Source organism: Chiroxiphia lanceolata, chromosome 2 (genome assembly GCF_009829145.1).
Source record: "Chiroxiphia lanceolata isolate bChiLan1 chromosome 2, bChiLan1.pri, whole genome shotgun sequence".
Lineage (NCBI taxonomy): Eukaryota > Metazoa > Chordata > Aves > Passeriformes > Pipridae > Chiroxiphia > Chiroxiphia lanceolata.
Window position 1 is genome coordinate 72,609,678 of NC_045638.1, and position 17,677 is coordinate 72,627,354.

A 17,677-nucleotide genomic window follows, 5' to 3' on the forward strand; every position below is an offset into this window, starting at 1 on the left:
TGTAGGGAAATTAATGACTATTTAGACCAACCAAGAACTTGAACTTGGAGCTTGAATCAAGGCTGCAAAAGCAAAACATATGCATGTTTGAAGAAGCAGCAGAACATCAAGGGAATCTGGTTTTGTGGGCTCCAGCCTTCATCCCAAGAACATCATGGTTCCCTGGCATCACAGACAGCATTTGGAAGCCTTACATTTTCATTTCTGTTACTTATCAATAACTTAACAGCAAAATCTTACTAATCTAAGGAAAGACAGGCTCAAAAGTGAGATTTTATTCATATTTGTTACTTGTCCACAACCCAAAGTATGAGAAAACTGATAAAAACAGCCTAGAATCATGTTTACATCACTAAATTCAATTCACATTTTGTTCATAAAATACCAAAAGGAAAATGACAACATTGCAGGTTCAGAAAAACAGGTTGGCTACTATGACTGAAAAATCTACACTATCTTAACTGGTCACAACTGATTCCTTGTTAAATGCTTATTATTTAAAATAAGCACAAATTACAAAATTTCAGACACTCAACTTTTGTGCTCATAAAATATATCTTCTGTTGTATCAAATTTCAGGAGATTGGTAAGAATTTTCTGCTGAGATGTTTCATTTCAGCATGTATCAAAAGAATAGAGAGTACTGTCATCACCTACACAGTGATGTAACACTGAGGTCCCAGTTGCACTACCCATCCAAAGAATTATTTTGCAAGCACACCACTATGGTAAGGACAAGTCATCTCTCATACAGTGATGAAAACCACCATCAGGCTATTACCTAAATTTTGCCCTCTCTGGTGGACACACGGGCCTCGGACTCCAGGACACAAAATAAAGCAGAATTTAGCTTGGCATTTTAAGGCAAAGACAAAACCAGCTCAAACTGGGATGGAGATGAATACCCTCAGCTGCCCCTGATTACCAAGAGCTGTGGTTGCTCACCACTATGCAGAGATTGGTCATACTTTGTGATAAATTTAAACACCAAACTGAGGCAGCATCTTAACCCCCTACCATAAAGGCAGCTGCCACAGATTGTAAAGTCATACATAGATTAAACAGCAATGCAGTAGCCAACAGTTTGCATGCAAACATCGTGTTAGACTGTTACATTCTCAGGACTAAAACTGTTAATGGTGTAAACACAGGTTAGATAATCACCTTCCATTTCTCTTTATTTTACATACTTTTTTTTAAGAACAGATAGGGCCTCACAGAACAAAGGAGCTTTACCAAATTTTAAACCTGGAATTACACAGACTTCCGTTACAAAGATTAAAACTGTAATCTGGTAAGGAAAGGGCTATTCCCCTCCTATGAATAATTTTTTTAAAGCCTCATTAGGCAAAGCAGCAGCCTGATTCTCAGTCCAGAAGAGAGCAGAAACGAAACAAACAAAAAAAATTTTAATACTGTACTGCAGGGGGAAAAAAAAAAAGGAATTATTTTTAAAGAAAACAAAGACAGTCAAAGCAGACTTTATGGCAGCAAACTATCCCTAGGCAAGGAACAAAAGAAGTGTATGTATGTGGCATAGTACCCCAAAAGCCATTAAAACTGCTTTAACTGCCAATGTTTTATCCATGGGATGTACTGAGAAATACATTCAACGTAAGAGTTCTGAGTAAATGTGCTACATGACTACACATGTACAAATCAACAACAACAGAACTTATTTACACACATTTATACCTACAGGCATAAAGACCAAGTTTAATACTTGTGAAATGTATCTGATTGCTAGATCCAGACTGTTCCAATCTTCATAAGAACAGTAGCATTTCTACACTCCAATAACCATGTTGTTTCAATCAGGTCTATCCTGCATCCACGTCATCTCTACCATAAAACTGAAAAAGCTCTACAGGTATTTTAACTTTTATTTGTAACACGGTATATCTGCTACCAAGCAGAGATACCCCTCCCCAACACTCTTCCCAACAAGCAGCCAGCAACCTAAAGCTGGTACTGTTACAGACATATCCAGTCTGCTCGCCAAATGTTCTTCTTGGACCACGTGGATTCATTTTTCAAAGTATACATTTCATCATCTGCTACATGTTTAAGATAAAAAGGAACATAATATAAAATCAACTCTTTATGCATAAAAACTTAAGCCCAGAAGTGGTTAAAAATAGACTAAGGTGGGCATAATTAGTACCTAATAAAAAAGCTAAAAGTCACATTTATGGAACCTAACACTTCACTCAGTCATATAGTTAACTGCCCTCAAACACTAACAACCAGACCAATTCACAAGTACCTAAGTTTCTTATATAATTAAAAGAATAAGATGTAAAGTCAAAAAAATATATTTTATCCCTTCAAGATCAGGAAAGTAAAATAAAATGCTGGTTCTGTAACAGTGCAACAACTGCAGCATATTTTGCACGCAGCACATGAGTTGCTACATTTAGTGGCACTTAAGTATTATGCAGTAAATACTGAAAGTAAGACAAGTTTCTGATCTGCATAAGCATAATCACATCATTATTACCAGAGTTGCTAAGCTACAGCATTCTGAATAATACCAATTCAATCTTAGCACTTCCATCACTAGCCTTAATACATGTCAACATCCTGCTTTACATCTTGCTAAGAGAGCAACCACTGAAGCCAAGTATTTAATGTAGTTGCCACTGGGCTTGGACCATATTCAGTCTGACCAGTCGTTCTCATCAAACTCTGAATCATCATCGGAATCGCTGTATTCCACCGCAATGCGCCTCGAAAGGATGGTCGCCACATCGTTGCCAACAGGCTCGCGCTTGGCTTCTTGCTCACGTTGCTCCTGCACCTTCTTCAGCTGAATTCCTGTAGAGACAATTACTCTAAGACAAAGTTTCCAATGCAAGAGATTTTAGGTTTCATATTGTTATTGGTGAGTTTATTGTATTATAACAATACGCTCTGGAAGAAGGAGGGGAAAAAACAGAAACCGCTGATTAAGGAGAGACTCCCTGAGCAGGAATTCCGAGAGAAAAGAGAGAGATCGGAATCCATTCTCAGAGACTGAATGCTTCTGGACTTCTAAAACTGCCATAAATATGTTAAGGATAAATATTCAAGACTATACAGATCCTTTTGATCTGAAGATGAAATTTTTATAATTGTATGTGGAAATACCACTAGACCTACAGCTCCATATTGTTAAGCAAAGTCAGGAAGAATCACTGGTTAAAAGTCAGTGGGTTGAAGCCTGGTGTTGGGTAACTCAGTTCTTCTAAACAGAAGCAAAAGTCAGGTACATCTACCGGCACTTTACATAAGGAACACAAGTGCTGTTTTTATTACATCCACACAAACAGTAGTGCATGCTTGACAAAGTTTTACATCTTCAGGCATTAGAAAAAGATTCAAAGTCATGGCTGACAAATGTCAGAACAGGTGTGTGGTACCTGTGGCTAATGACACTCTGCTCAGCTGGCAGAAGAAGCCATGAGCTCCTATCCATAGAAAACACAGTGCTTTTGTTGAAAAAAAGTAATACCTAGAGCTGAGTGTCCACTTACCCATTCTAATGGCAGCAAGGAGATCGCTCCGTGCATCGCTTATCGGTGCCTGGGCAGGTTCATGGCGCTTTGCCTCCGACGCCGGAGGAATGTGCATTGGGGAGGAAGAGAGGGATGCACCTGCAGCAGGAGGGCCTGGAGGGGGAGGAGGTGGGCCGGGAGGAGGAGGAGCAGTGACAACAAGCCCACTAGAAGGAGGAGGATGAGCAGCTGCATATGTAGAGCCAGTCACCAGTCCAGAGTGGGAAGGTGGCACAGGAAGCTGAAGGGGACTAACAAATGCAGTTTGTGCTGAAGGAATCATAGGGGGAGGAGGAGGAGGGGGAGGACCTGTAGGGTTGTAATAATCCACCATCTGAGCTGGAAGCATCCTATATAAAACAGAACAAAAACATTTAATGCGTTGAAAGTTAGGACTTGGAGAATCATCACCTCTTAACCTGCTCTCATCCAACCTCAGCTAAAACAAAAATCAGAAAGAATTTAAACTGGTGAATTAAATATGCAAGTGATTATAAACATACGAACTGTCAAGTACTGGTAATATATTAAGATTTAAGACAGATGTCTTTCAAGACAGCATCCTTTCAGCATTCTAAAAAGTGAGCTTTTTATCTTTATTCTCCTGCCTAGTTCAGTATAAAGTGTTTGTTACTAAACAGCTACTTTGTGGGACTATTAAGTACAAGCTCTATGATGAAGGGACCAAGAAAACTGCAAACTACATGTATCGATCCAATAGAAGACCAAATGTTATACAAATATTAACAGATAATAGAGAACTCAGGCATAGAGAGCTATGGAAAGTATGAATGGAAAGATTTACCCAAAGGTATATAATTTGTCTCATGTGCTTCTTCAGTTAGGTTTATCAATTTAAATACCATTTAATTGAATTGATACAATTGATTGATACTTTAAACAGGAGGTACAGGTAAGAGCTACTTTCCTTGTTAACACGTCATGAAAAGTAATCTTAAGCAGAAAAAAAAATGAGGCTGTAAGAGCTATGAAGTAGGCAAAGAACTAGATATAGGAGACAGGAGTGGAAGGAAAGTGACTGATGACATTCGGTGACATGTCAATGTTCCTGACAATTGCAACATTCTGACAACGGTCATGGACCTGAGGACTAAGCACAATAATGTGTTATACACTGGAAATAACAGAGAAAGGGCAGGTTGAAGCAGTCACTCATAACTGAGTCATCTGCAACATGATACAGTCGTGAATCAGGCAAATGCTATCCCAGGATGCATCAAGCAAGGCTGACCATCCTTGGCTTGCCCAGTTTAGAACGACAAAGGCAAGAATGACTACAACTTCCTTGGGGTTACAGCTTGAAAGTTTAAGGTAATTACAATAAAGAAGAGACACAGACTGGTTAGAAAATAGATGTTTTCTTGCTATTGGAGAGCCAGTACTCTAGAGCAAGCCTTCCTTCAGAATGCATTCAGGCAAAATATCTACACAGGAGTTTGATAAATTCCTGTCTTAAATTATGGAGTGGCATTTGTCCTGCGGCAGTAGGGAATTTGACTATGTCTGAGGAGAGCCCTTCCTGTTCTAGCCCAAGCTCCTTTAAAAAGTCATTTCAGGGATGCAACTCCACATTAATCACAATGAGCAATACTTTTTCTATGCATTTCCTGAAGTTTAAAGTATTAATCAAATTATGTTGTAACTGTTTTCCACTTCAAAGAAAAATTATCCCCTTTTTAATACTATATTAGGAACCCTTAATATTTTACAAGCATATTGATTTCACCACATTCAATACGCAGTTCGTTATTTTTGCTTTCACTATTTCATTTAAATTCAGTTCACACATAGAAATTATACCAATTTTTTCTGTCCTGCCCAAGGAGGTAACTGATGTATTTGGGATCTTTCTGTGTGATACGTTACACGTTATGACGGTTATGCAAAACATGCATCCCTCTAGTTTTGTCAAGAATCCACTAGAATAAATCAGGAGATTTACCCATACTCTGCTGGTACCACAGGTACTGAGCTATGCTGGCCATCTGAAGGCTGGGGTGGAGGTGGAGGTGGTTGTTGAGGTCTGTTTAAAGTAGCATGTCGTACAGTGGTGGAAGGTGGTCTGTATTCATGCTCATGGCTTTGGGATGCTGCCATGTACTGTGGACCATCTCCTGCTCCATACGAAGGCATTGCTATCTGCTGATGGAGGGAATGATTCGGAGTAGCAGGATAAGAATAATCTGTAACATCAGATGCATGGGACCTAAAATTAAACGGATGCAGAAAAACAGATTATGTGAGAGTAACAGGGCATTATCTAAATAACTGAGAAAAAAAACTAAAAGGAATGCAATCAGCATTATTTTTCTTGCTGGAAGAGGACTCTGATTATCAAACACCACTCCATTTTAAGTCCATAGAAAGCACAAGAACTTTAGTAGCCAGAAGGAAGCTTATTGTTTTTGTCAATGATTTTGACAGTCTGTTGTTTGAAGTGATTATACTTACCAGACCTGCCTCAAGTTAACAATGGCAGCAGAAAAAGGAAAGCAAGACTACAAGCATTTGCAATTATGCAGAAAAATATATTTTACCAGTGCAGAGAAAACCAAATTTCAAAAGTTAGAAGATGCTTTTTCTTTTGTTTGCACAATTAATTTTGTTGGAAAAGCTTAGAGAAACTGGGAAATGTAAATATTAGTTGAGCAGAGAGTTCATAAAGATACAAAGTCTAGGATGCTCTGTCAAATAAGCCCAAGAGAGGGAGCAAAAGGATCTCTTCGTCCCATTACTGTAAATAGTTGTTTTAGTAATGAACAATGGTGCAGCCTGGCTTTTAGTGAGCACAGTAAACTGATGCACTTATCTATAAGACTGGAAGCAAGGTAAGCAACAAAAAGCCAGGGCTTTGAGTAAAATGAAATAACAAACCCTTTGGGCATTTTGTCCTCTTTCATGCTTCCTGCCTGTTCCATTTTCTTTGCGTCACTCATGAACTCAATGCCCATTTTCCTTCTCTCCCACTCTTCTTTTCTTGTTCTTACTTTTCTCACATTAATTTGCTGGTTTCTGTTTGGATTCAGCTTGTGTTTCTCTCTCTAAAGTACAATAAGTATAACAAATACATGGTAAATGGCCACAGTTGAAACATTTGGATGTCGACATTCAATGTGTAAGTCTTACAGTTAGCAAACGAGAAGACACGAGAGATTTTTTTCAGTTTGGCATTGGAACCAGAACAGCAATATAATCAAATACACTTCTTCAGGACCTTACTTAGACAACACTGCTCATGCAGTTGCTGTCAGCATACGAATGTCTCTGGCATCAGTACTTATTTCTACATGTATGGGGTTTTGTATAGCTTAAGACTACTCCAAGATGAAAAAATAGAAAACCTTCTCTCCACCTCGCTACCATTCCCCGAATTACCCCTTCATGCATATAAAACAGATTTCAGGATTCCATGTCTGGTACCAGATTCACTGAAATGTAAAGAACTCCATAAATTGAAAAAAATCTGAAACGCTTATATAAGTACAAGATATCTGTCATACCACAACATCTAAATGCAACATAGAGATGCATCCTACAATTTCTGCTTAAAAATATCCTACGCATGGCAAGTACTATAGATATTTGCAAACAGTCGCATACATATTGACATTGCTGGAAAATAAAAAACAAATCACTTCAATACGATCCTGATTTAAACACAGGAATCCTGGAAGCAAGGTGTTAAGGCTAAAAAAACACACAAAATGTGTGAAACAGAACTCCTGATGAAAAAAATTCACATCTTTTACTAGATCAACCTGTGGAAAGTATTGTCAGTCTGCAATGTTTCATTAAGACCAACAGGAGACAAGGTTTTTGCATTAGAAACTGAAAAAAAAAAAAAAGACAAAGGCTTTTAGAGAGGGATTCTGAATCCATTATTAAAACAGCAATACCAATGTTATTTTAAATTTCATATTTCAATTACAAGTTGATTACTCTTCACAAAGACCACAACATTATATCTGCCAAGTCCTAAGCAGATTTTGTTTTAATTAGTCTCCACTGGACAGTGGACTACAGGTATCAGCCCACACTTTTGCAGTGGTAGCTGCTTCCTCAACCTAGACATTCAACAATTTAAACATTAAATTGTTACACGCTTTTTCCAGTGGACTCTATTTCTTTCTAACTTTACTGCTAGCACTTAATCACAACAGACGAAGGAAATAAAATAAGTGGGAAAATACTCTGGTGAGACCAGCTTAGTGAAAAAAACTCGGATTTCAATGCACACCTAGAAAAGGTACCTCCCACTGAGCTCAAAGGGAATCTCAGTCAATGAAAATGAATTCTGCTGGGTGTCTCTAAGCAGAGATTTCTGTATTTCAAGCAGTAACACTGCATCTGGTTTTGTAGCTTGCTCTTTAGACTAATGTAACATCAATAAAGCTGAACTCTTCTCCCATTAAAGCATTCTGTTGGAGGCAAAAGTATGCTGAACTGAATAGATCACAGAAAAAATATTTATTAAGCTATCAGCAGTGCACAAAACAAACTAGACACTAAAAAAGAGGTACTGACATTATCTACTAAAGGCAGACTTAAATGCTTTTTTAACTACAGCTACTCAAGACCAAATATAAAGCATGCGGCAAACACTTCTTTCACTGCAGTGCATAACATTATGATGGCAAAACGCTCCTGTGAAGCTGAGGAAGAAAAATATCATTACAGAATTTGTTACGTTATTTATGCTTTAAGATAATTTTGAAAAGAACTTAAAAACATGCATTGTATGTTTTGTCTAACTATTCCCAGCCTGTAAAAACACCTAACTCCACTCAGTATTTCTGAACATACAACTGTGGTATAACAAACAGCTTTGCTGTAAACAGACCTAGTATCTGGGGACAGTGATCCCTCGGAAGATGCTCCATGGTACACACTTTGAGACAACCTGTTGTCAGGTCTAAGCTCTTTGTCATATGCCATCATATTCCACTCCTGGCGTCTGTTCCTGGCTTTTCTAACCTTTTTCACCTCACGAGTGGTGCCATCTATACGTTTTTGCTCCTAATATTCAAACAAAAGAAATAAAGCATGCAAAGAGAGAAAAAAAGGAAAGGAAAAAAGCTGGTTAAAATGCAGTTAGATTGCATGAAAACAAGACCAGATTTACAGATGAAGCCAAGTCTTCATAAAATTTCCCTGCACTGAAAATGAGAATATCTCCTTATGCTATGAACCTCATTAGTAGCAAGACTGCTGATTTGTCCTTCTTCTGTAGGATGTATATGCTACAGCAACACCAACCTACTTGTTTCCCAATACAGAAATGTGACTGATTTTAAAAGTGAGAAAGTTTAACTTTTTCTGTCTTTTATTTCTATAAATCCTGAAGCACTTCTAATTTTCACCTCCGGCAAATCAGACTTCTGAGAATATGTTAAATATGCTAAGGGCTACTCTGGCTCTTTGTTACGGTCACAGTCACCAGGGCCTGGGGAAGTATGGAAAAACTGGACACCTTTTCCTATTCCATAGTCTGTGTGAAAGGATTTTTGTTTGCTTAAACTTCCTCTCCCTTCTTAGATCTGATTAACTACCGTAATTCTTCCTAGTTTTTCCTCATCATTGTTTCCCATTATCATATATAAAAATGAATTACACTAATTCTCTCTGCTATTCAGGCCAGCAATATATTACAGCATGATAGCTTCATGATAGATCACTCAGCTTAGTTATTTAAATCTTTCAGCATTATATCAGGCTCAACCAATGTCAGTATTTATCTTATTTATTTATCTTTATCTTACTGATAATAAGATCTCCTAATATCGGGACTCAACACTTTGAGACCTCCAAAATGTTGTCCTCACTTACTTCTGACTAATTAGTATGAATATAAAAACCAAATTGGTGCTTCAATTAAAAAAATGAACAAGTTTGTTCAATCCAAACTGAGAAGGTGCGTATGTGCCACTCCTTTTCTCAGTATTTATGAAGGCCCTAGATGTTTTTTTAATCAGCTCGAGATCCCACATCTTAGAATACTAATTCATAAAAAGCTTAAGCATGTTTTATCTATTAGTAAGTTGGTATTAGGGTTTTGGCTGCTAGAAAAATAGTTTCTCAGGAAATAATTATATTGCTATCCTGAGAATGCAGTCATAATCAATTGTACTGACACAAGAGTTTGGTCAAACACTGACATGCAAGCCTTTATTGTGGAATGGACACCTCCAAAGTAAGGGATAATAGTCAGAAAGCTAGCTCAACAAAAAGTACACCACAGATGCACACAGGTTTTTTACTCCAACTGTCAAACAGCACTGAGGAAATAATTCTGAAATAATGTATTTAACATTACATAACTAACAAAAAACTATCAAATAGATTAATTGCCCTTGTTTTGGATCTCTTCTTCATTCATGCATGTCTGCATGAGGGACCTGCTGATCCTGCCAACATTAATAATGATGGAGAAAAGTCTTTTTAAAGCTCAACGTCTAAAGTTACAACAACACTTGCTCATCCCTGCCGTACGCAGATTTTTGGTCTGATTCATGTTAAGTAAAGATCATTATCTTGGTTTTTAATTAACTCCCCTAAAATCTTTTTCCTCCACAACCTTTTCAGAATCACACACTTATTTTATCCAGGTTATGTTTAGTACCACTTTTTCACATCAAATTCTCCTAGTACAGGATAAGGAGCAGAGAGGAGACAGATTCATTCATACTTTAATTTAAATATATAAGGTTTTGCTTATTGCTGTGGTTGAATATATATTTGTTAAAGGCTTTACACCTGTCTCTTTCAATTATTTGCTGCAATTTTTTTTAATTTGTGACTTTCATCCTGATTAATTTATTAAGATTTTTTACTAAATCACACCAGATTTGAGAGGAAAGTACAAGTAAGTCTTTTGGTTCACCAAAAACACTTAGTTTTTCTCTTCTTACAGAACAATAACTTCACCTAAGGGTGACAGCTACGTATTGCTTGCAAAGTATATATCCACCTTTTGACCAATCTATGATGCTACTCAGAAGACAACTTTGACACAATTCCTGTACCATCAGGAATGCTTGCATGACTGCTTCCACATAATTGCCTATTTAAAAGTTTGGTTTTAAAGAGATCACTGTGTTTTTTTATGAAAAGGTAAATATATATGCATGTGTAAACAACATAAAATAAACACAAAGCTTAGTTTGTTTTTATTGGATCAGATTTGAGTTGGATAGGTTGATCCAGACCAGCATCTCTAAGTGTGCTAATGAATAAATATGCTGGAATACTTTTTTCTAAAGCAGTACTAAATGCTACTGGTATTGATTTTTGGATTAAATATTATATAAATGCATCTCAAACATTTTAATTTCTTACAAAACAGTGGGGCAGGCCTATTCCTAGCAGCTGACAAAGCTACACATACTTCTAACAGTGGTACTAAGTTGTTCCAGTAGCAGTTTCATTACCGTGACAAACAATGGGGACAGCTCTAGTTTTAGTACCCAGGGCAATGACAACAGAGTTCTAGGGGAGCTGAAGCCTTTCAACATAACTACAGTCAGAAATATTTATTAGGAAAGTTAAGTTATATTAAGAAGAGTTACTTCCTTTAAATAGAAGCTGTGGCAGACAAGTGGGTGCTGTAGGTTAAGCCAGAAAAGAGGTACATCCTTCAGCTGATGGCAGGAAATTATTTCAGCAAACACAAGCATATTAGAGCCTCCAAACATGGTTGAGTTAATTTTAAAGTTTGATATTTGCATCAAGAATTAGCAAGTGATATTTCAAGCGTCTTAATAAAGAACTGGAGCTAGTAACAGAAAGTACCTTCAGCAACTATTTGCAATACTTTCAAAAAACTGGAAGCACAAGCATAGAGTATTTTCTAGACCGCAAATTTATAAGATCCTATCAAAACACAAGTAACCAAGAACAATTTCTGAAATACAAGCCTTCAAAATTTAAAGGTTTTTACTTGTTTAAATAGCTAATTAGTCTCAGAAAAAAAATGGGGAACAATAAAAAGCAAATTAATACAACTTTCCTTTGGTAAATCAAGAGTAAACAACTGGCCCCTAATACAGTCATTCAACTCAGAACATTACTGATACATACAAAAGTCAAAACTACATTGAAGTCTTAGCCACGGACCTACCAAACATAAAAAACCAGCCTAGACATATTTTAAACTTAAATTACAGGTTTTTTCACAGAAAAAATTTCACCTGAAGAAGCCAAATCAGAGGAAGCCTCTTAGATTTTTTCAATTAAACTGAATACAGAAACAATAACATGATATTTGAAGGCAGGAAAATTAAACTCTTCACAAACCTCTGGCTGCAACAGCTCAAGTAATTAAAGCAAATTACCAAAATAATATTGGAAAACTGATTCTCTGGTGCGAGGACTACTCTCAGACTTCACCGAGCACCTGAAAAATTGAGGCTAAAAACCAGCTACATTTGGTCAGCTGAGTAGGATGGCATTTGGATGTCTAGCTTGTAATTTGCTAAACAATATATATTTATTTCACTTGCACAGTTTCTCAACAACTTTCAAATTCTGTGCTTCTGTAGAGCACAAATTGAGTAAAGAATTCTCACTTAACAGATTCAAAATACAAGTTCAGCCACCAGATTATTAACAAATCCTCTGGATTCATTCCTGGTCACTGCTATCATAAGAACAAGAACAAAAGAAAAAGGACAGCTGATTCAGCAACCTGTGGAACAAAGTGTGCCTGTGAGACATCCCACCAAAACCCTCTAGCTCTCTACAGAGTGCAGATGATGAAATGCTCCTTTGCACAGCAGCTTCTGGAAAGCCAGAATTGAGATTTCTTCCTATCAGGAAGCAAATGCCATCCATGCAGACTCAAATCTATGCTGCTTTCTTCTTTGTCGGATTTGTTATATATTTAATCAAATCAAACAGCACTTCAGCTAGAATTTATCAAGGTGTATTTCTGTGATGTTTGGCTATAATCCTACACAATTGGAATTGAGCACATTTACATTTGGTTTGTAGACTGTAATAGGACAATTAAAATCTACAAAAAAAGATATACCATGGATGGAGATAAATGGGATGTGTTGCCTTAGATAAAGTCTAAGAGCAAATTTATAAATATAGTTTCGTAGAAATCTCTCTAAAGGAATAAAAAAAAATCCAGCAACACTATAATTTTTTACAAAAGCATTTGTATTTTTTCCTTTTTAACAGTAAATCAGAATGAAAAAGCTAGCAGTTGATAGTTTCTTTTTCTTCCCCTACCTAGTGAAAATATCTAAACTTGAGGGAAAAAGGTAGGAGGAAAGGTTGCTATTATCTCTATATATTTTTCATAAAGGAATACTGAATGAAATCTAAAAAAACCACCAACTAAACTACAGAATGAGAGCTGCTTTAATTAATTCCAGTCTTTCACTCAGCTCTATGACTAATCATACTGAGAATATAGTGGGAATATAATCTTGCATTATATAGAAACTGCATTTCTATACAACCACACAAATAACCAACTGAATATTTTCTAATACTTTGCTATATATAACTATTGAAGATGCCTACCCAGCTTTTTCAATTCTATGCAATATTTCAATACTGAGACACCTGCCAAAACATAAAATGTTTTGACTCATAATCATAACAGGGAGACTTGATTTATTTCTTCCAGGATTTTTAAAGCCGTGAATTCACTAAATCTTTTAGTTAAACCAAGTCTTCAGGTTTTGTTTAAAAATTCTGTAGTCAGAAAGTTTTGTCCACCAAAAGGAAGAAGGAATTAATAGAATTTATTCTAACAGAATAGCAAAGCTTCCCAGTCACGCCCTACAATTTTATTTCTAAGCAGGTACCATATATACTGGCATATATATACACACAGTTGTATTACGTGTGTGATGTATATATACAAATATACATTAGCAGGCATATTCATGTACTAGACATTCTGTGCACACATGTATTATACATGATTATACACATATAATGATACCTGCTTACATACAGACACGTATAGCTAGGTATGCTAAGATGGATGATGCATGTGCACATATACACATGTATGTGGATATATGCACACATGTACTGAAAACTGAGTGGCTTCCTTCTGTTTCCTCTGAGCATTCAGTATATCTTGTTCAGATTCCTTTTATTGTAAGTCCCTCATCTCTCACTGAACCTATTTATAAAAGCACCTTCTGCCACGTAACATAAGCAATAGTCATTGCTTCAAACTTTCCTTTTTCACTTTACCTTCAAAAACCTTAAAACCCTCCAATTTGATAAAAACATTGACCACAAAGAAGCTGCAGGAATAGCAACTCATTTCTCCATTCACAACTAAAATCTATTACAAAAATCTTGATTGCATCAGAATCTTTTCTGTGAAAAAGCTTCTTTTTTGCTGGTTTTCAAACTTAGAGGAAAAAAAGAATACTACTCCTAAAATTAATCTTCTCTTGCTGCTGAACCACAGAATAATTTCGCTGCATATTATCATCTTACTAACAACAGAATTATTTATTTCTGGATAAGCTCTTGTTTTGCTACCGGAGTTGATGCTGCTAGATAAGGAACTGTGAAAATAAAGGAAACTATAATTCAAATTCCTTCTCCCTCCCATCATAGTGTCTTTTTCCGAAGCACAACAGGGCCATTTTGCTTAGTACTAATAAGCAGATACTGGAAGAAGACTCAATAACCACAGTACTCCTAAAATTCAATTTGCTGCCTTCTTAAAATAATCAGTATAAGCTATAAAAATGGAACCAAGTGAATCTACAGCCACACATAAAGAAGAATAGTCTTTCCATACACAGAAATTAAGTATGACCTGGAAATTTTTATGCCTGGACAGCCATACACAAAATTGCAATGCAGACATGTGCTGTTATGTTCCTGCTTTTACCTTTTGTCTCCTCTTTTCTTTTCGCTTATCTTCAGTATCCTGTAACATTTTTTCTTTCCAAAGATCAAAAAAATAGGAAGGATCAGTATAAAACTTCAATCCATCTTTCTTATCATCCCTGGAAAGACAGCAGAAGAAAAGCTAAGAATACATGAATTAGTATGTTTTAAACCCACAAAACTTTTCTTTGACAGTCATCCAAGCTTCAAGCTGATCAATAACAACTCTTACTAACTGGATGCCTATAAACAAATAACCACCATCATCTGTAAGAGTGGCAGAAACTACATCCTTCAATTATAGATCCAACAAATTTACCTTCCAATTAAAAGCTCTTAAAAATGAAACACACTGCAAATGCTGATATATCAGTCTCAAAAAAAATTCAAATAATTTACAGCAGATTGAGTGCCTGTTTTATACAGACACCTCACAACGTAGTACCTCTCAAAAACTGAAGAACACAGTAAAACCCCATTGTCCACAACCCTTCAGGCAGACAAACTGCACTCATTTCATGAACAACAATAAATTTAAAGGAAACAGGAAAAGAAAAAAGCAAATGTAGTCCTACTTGTTGCTCTTCTACTCACCAGTAAGTAACCAGGAAAAGGTACAGACTGTGGGTGTACAACAGCAGGAAGGCAAAAGCAACAAATCCAGCCTTCTGGATAAAGCCACCAAAGAAATCGGTTCAGTATATTATTTATTTTATTTTCACTTTCTATATCATCAATGGCCCTTGCTCTCTGATCCTGTGCTGCCATGTAAGATTTATGTTGAAATATGATGATTTTTGTTAGGTACAACTTACAATTTTAAGTGTGGCAACAGCAATTTTTGTTTCCATAAACAGGAAAGTCCCTGAAAAATCAGATCTCCATAATCAATAAAGCATCTCCCTTCTGCTGTAATTATTCTCTGCATACAAGCAGGAGATGAAGGGCAAAGTACAAGGATGTAATCAATGACTATTTCCTTACCTATAAGGTGAAAGAATATTCAGAGGTGGTGGTTTGTCACTCTGATTATAAATATCAGCCACTGGGTTTGGAATGCTGTTCTTTGAAACTACCTGCTGATCTTGAATTGTTGAGCTCTTGAATGCTTTTTTCATGTTGATATCCTGTAAGGATACTGTTAGAAAAAAATTACATTTACCACAGGTCTGAAATGAACAAAAGTGGATAAAAAAACATCCATTTCTCAGTAGCTATATAAAATATTTCCTGCAAAATATAGAATATTTTTCTTTAGTGGATAATCATGATATTTAAGCTTAAAGGCATGTAAGAACTGCCATAATAAAACAGATTTAAGTCCCACTTGGTCCAGAACGTCACTTAAAATAACAGGACCATGGACTGTGTCTTGGAATATGATGCAAGAATGCTGTCCCATGCAGACATCCAATGATTTTTCCTTATAAGCTTTATCCTGGCTTCAAGACTGAAATGCAAGGTGTGGTATTCCTCTGACACAGCAATAATTACACATGGTATCTATCCATAAACATTCAATCCCATTCTACATATGATTAAATTATGAGTGGAACCACTTCCTGTGAGAAAGAGTTCTACCTCTCTAACCATCCTTCAGCTTGAAAGTTTTTCCATATAATTGAGCACTCCTTGATTGTAAGTTTTTCTCACGTCTCTATGGAGAGAAATATTATGTTCTTTGTACAGTCCAATTACATACTTCCATTTAATCTTTTCACATACACAGTTCTGGGGAAAACAATATTAGCCTTTTCATCCTTTCTTTTCAAGTGAAAGATTTCAGTTGCTTTTAACTGTTCCTGTCATTTTTAGCAAGGCTTTCTTTCACTCTGAATACAAGTTTCCATGAGATAAAGTGACCATTGCTAAAAAGATCCAGTTATTGCTAATCACAATCTAAGAGTGGCAGTAAGCTCTCCACATCATCCTCCACTTTAAAGCAACCTGAAATACAGGTTTTTGACTGCAGTTGAACAGAATGCTGAAGTCTTCACTGAGTTGTCTACAACAGCATTAACTACTTCTTGAATTGAGGCAACTGTTTTCTAGGAGTGTAAGCTGTAGCAATAGTGCAAACAAAATGCACTGGCTTCTTCTATTTTTATTATCATTGTCATTTCATCTGATAGTTCTTGCCCATTCATCTAATTTATCGAGTCTCAAGAACAAATTATGAGAAATTTCACATGGTAATTGAACAGGATTGGCCAAAAATTTAGTATATTCATGACCTGGAAAAACAGAAAGGCATGAAGTCTGACACTTTTATCCCTTGCCATGATGGAAACCAAGTCCCACTCAGACTTCTCTACTCAACTATTTTTGATGTCTGTGCTGAGGTCTTGCTTCTCACTCTGAGACCACTTAGATTGTTTCATAACTTTTACAATAGCAAAAAATTAAGCACAGAATATTTCATTTCAAATAGTCATTCCCTCATCCACATCATCTAAAGTATCAAAACGATTTCTGAAAGTACTTTCTATTTAAACCTGCCTATAAGTACAAGGTAAGGTATTTCAGGCAGTTTTTTCAGATGTATATATCTGAATTGGTATATTCTTGTTTAGAGGAAGACGTTCAAGAGAGTAAAAATCCCCTTCTTCTGGGGTTTTTTAGCCTAAGTTATTCATATGTTTTTGAAAACGTAACCTTAATTCCTTTAATTTTTTTCAACTGCAGTATTATATATATTCTATTTTTATATATTCCCTTATAGCTAAGAATGTAAGAAATCACTGATGCACCTAAATCTAGCAATTGACATTTTACTTAAATGCCTAAGCTATCCAGAAATATATTGAGTATTAGTGACAGTGCAATGAATTGTTATAGACTTCAACTTCTACAAAATAGCTAATAAAATTTACTACTGACATTAAAGTGACAGCAGTTTTTATATGTAGTTTATTAATCTGAAACATGATTAGCAATGCAAGAGTAATAACTGCTGTCAATTGAAAATAAACACTGATTAAATTCATAGTCCATACACTAGTCTCCCCTTCCAATAGATTGCTTTTAATTATTCTCCACACTCTGGAAACTGGCCAGAAGGTATTGCATAACACGAATGAGACATTAGAAAAAAGAAATAAGAGCAAAAACAACCTCTGATGAGGACTGAGTTTCCAAAAAATTATAGACTTAAAAGTCATGAAGACTGACACCATCCACCTCAGCACAGAACAACTACAGTATATAAAGATCATCTAGTTTGCTCATATTACCATCACAACATGCCT

At 36.1% G+C, this 17,677-nt stretch overlaps 1 protein-coding gene across 6 annotated transcripts in view; it reads right to left on the reverse strand.

Moving 5' to 3' along the window:
* Nucleotides 1–260: 260 nt before the first annotated feature.
* Nucleotides 261–17,677, reverse strand: part of WASF3 (WASP family member 3) — a 70,825-nt gene continuing 53,408 nt past the window's right edge. For 5 of the 6 annotated variants that reach the window (XM_032680507.1, XM_032680508.1, XM_032680509.1 and 2 more), the window contains 6 exons: nt 15,414–15,567; nt 14,431–14,548; nt 8,398–8,573; nt 5,500–5,763; nt 3,516–3,886; nt 261–2,817 (listed from right to left, as the gene is read on the reverse strand). In XM_032680507.1, coding sequence (XP_032536398.1) covers nt 2,660–2,817; nt 3,516–3,886; nt 5,500–5,763; nt 8,398–8,573; nt 14,431–14,548; nt 15,414–15,567 — 1,241 coding nt within the window. In that variant the 3' untranslated portion in view covers nt 261–2,659. Of the gene's footprint in view, nt 2,818–3,515; nt 3,887–5,499; nt 5,764–6,431; nt 6,599–8,397; nt 8,574–14,430; nt 14,549–15,413; nt 15,568–17,677 lie in introns of all 6 variants that reach the window. The other variant, XM_032680511.1, reaches the window with a different exon arrangement.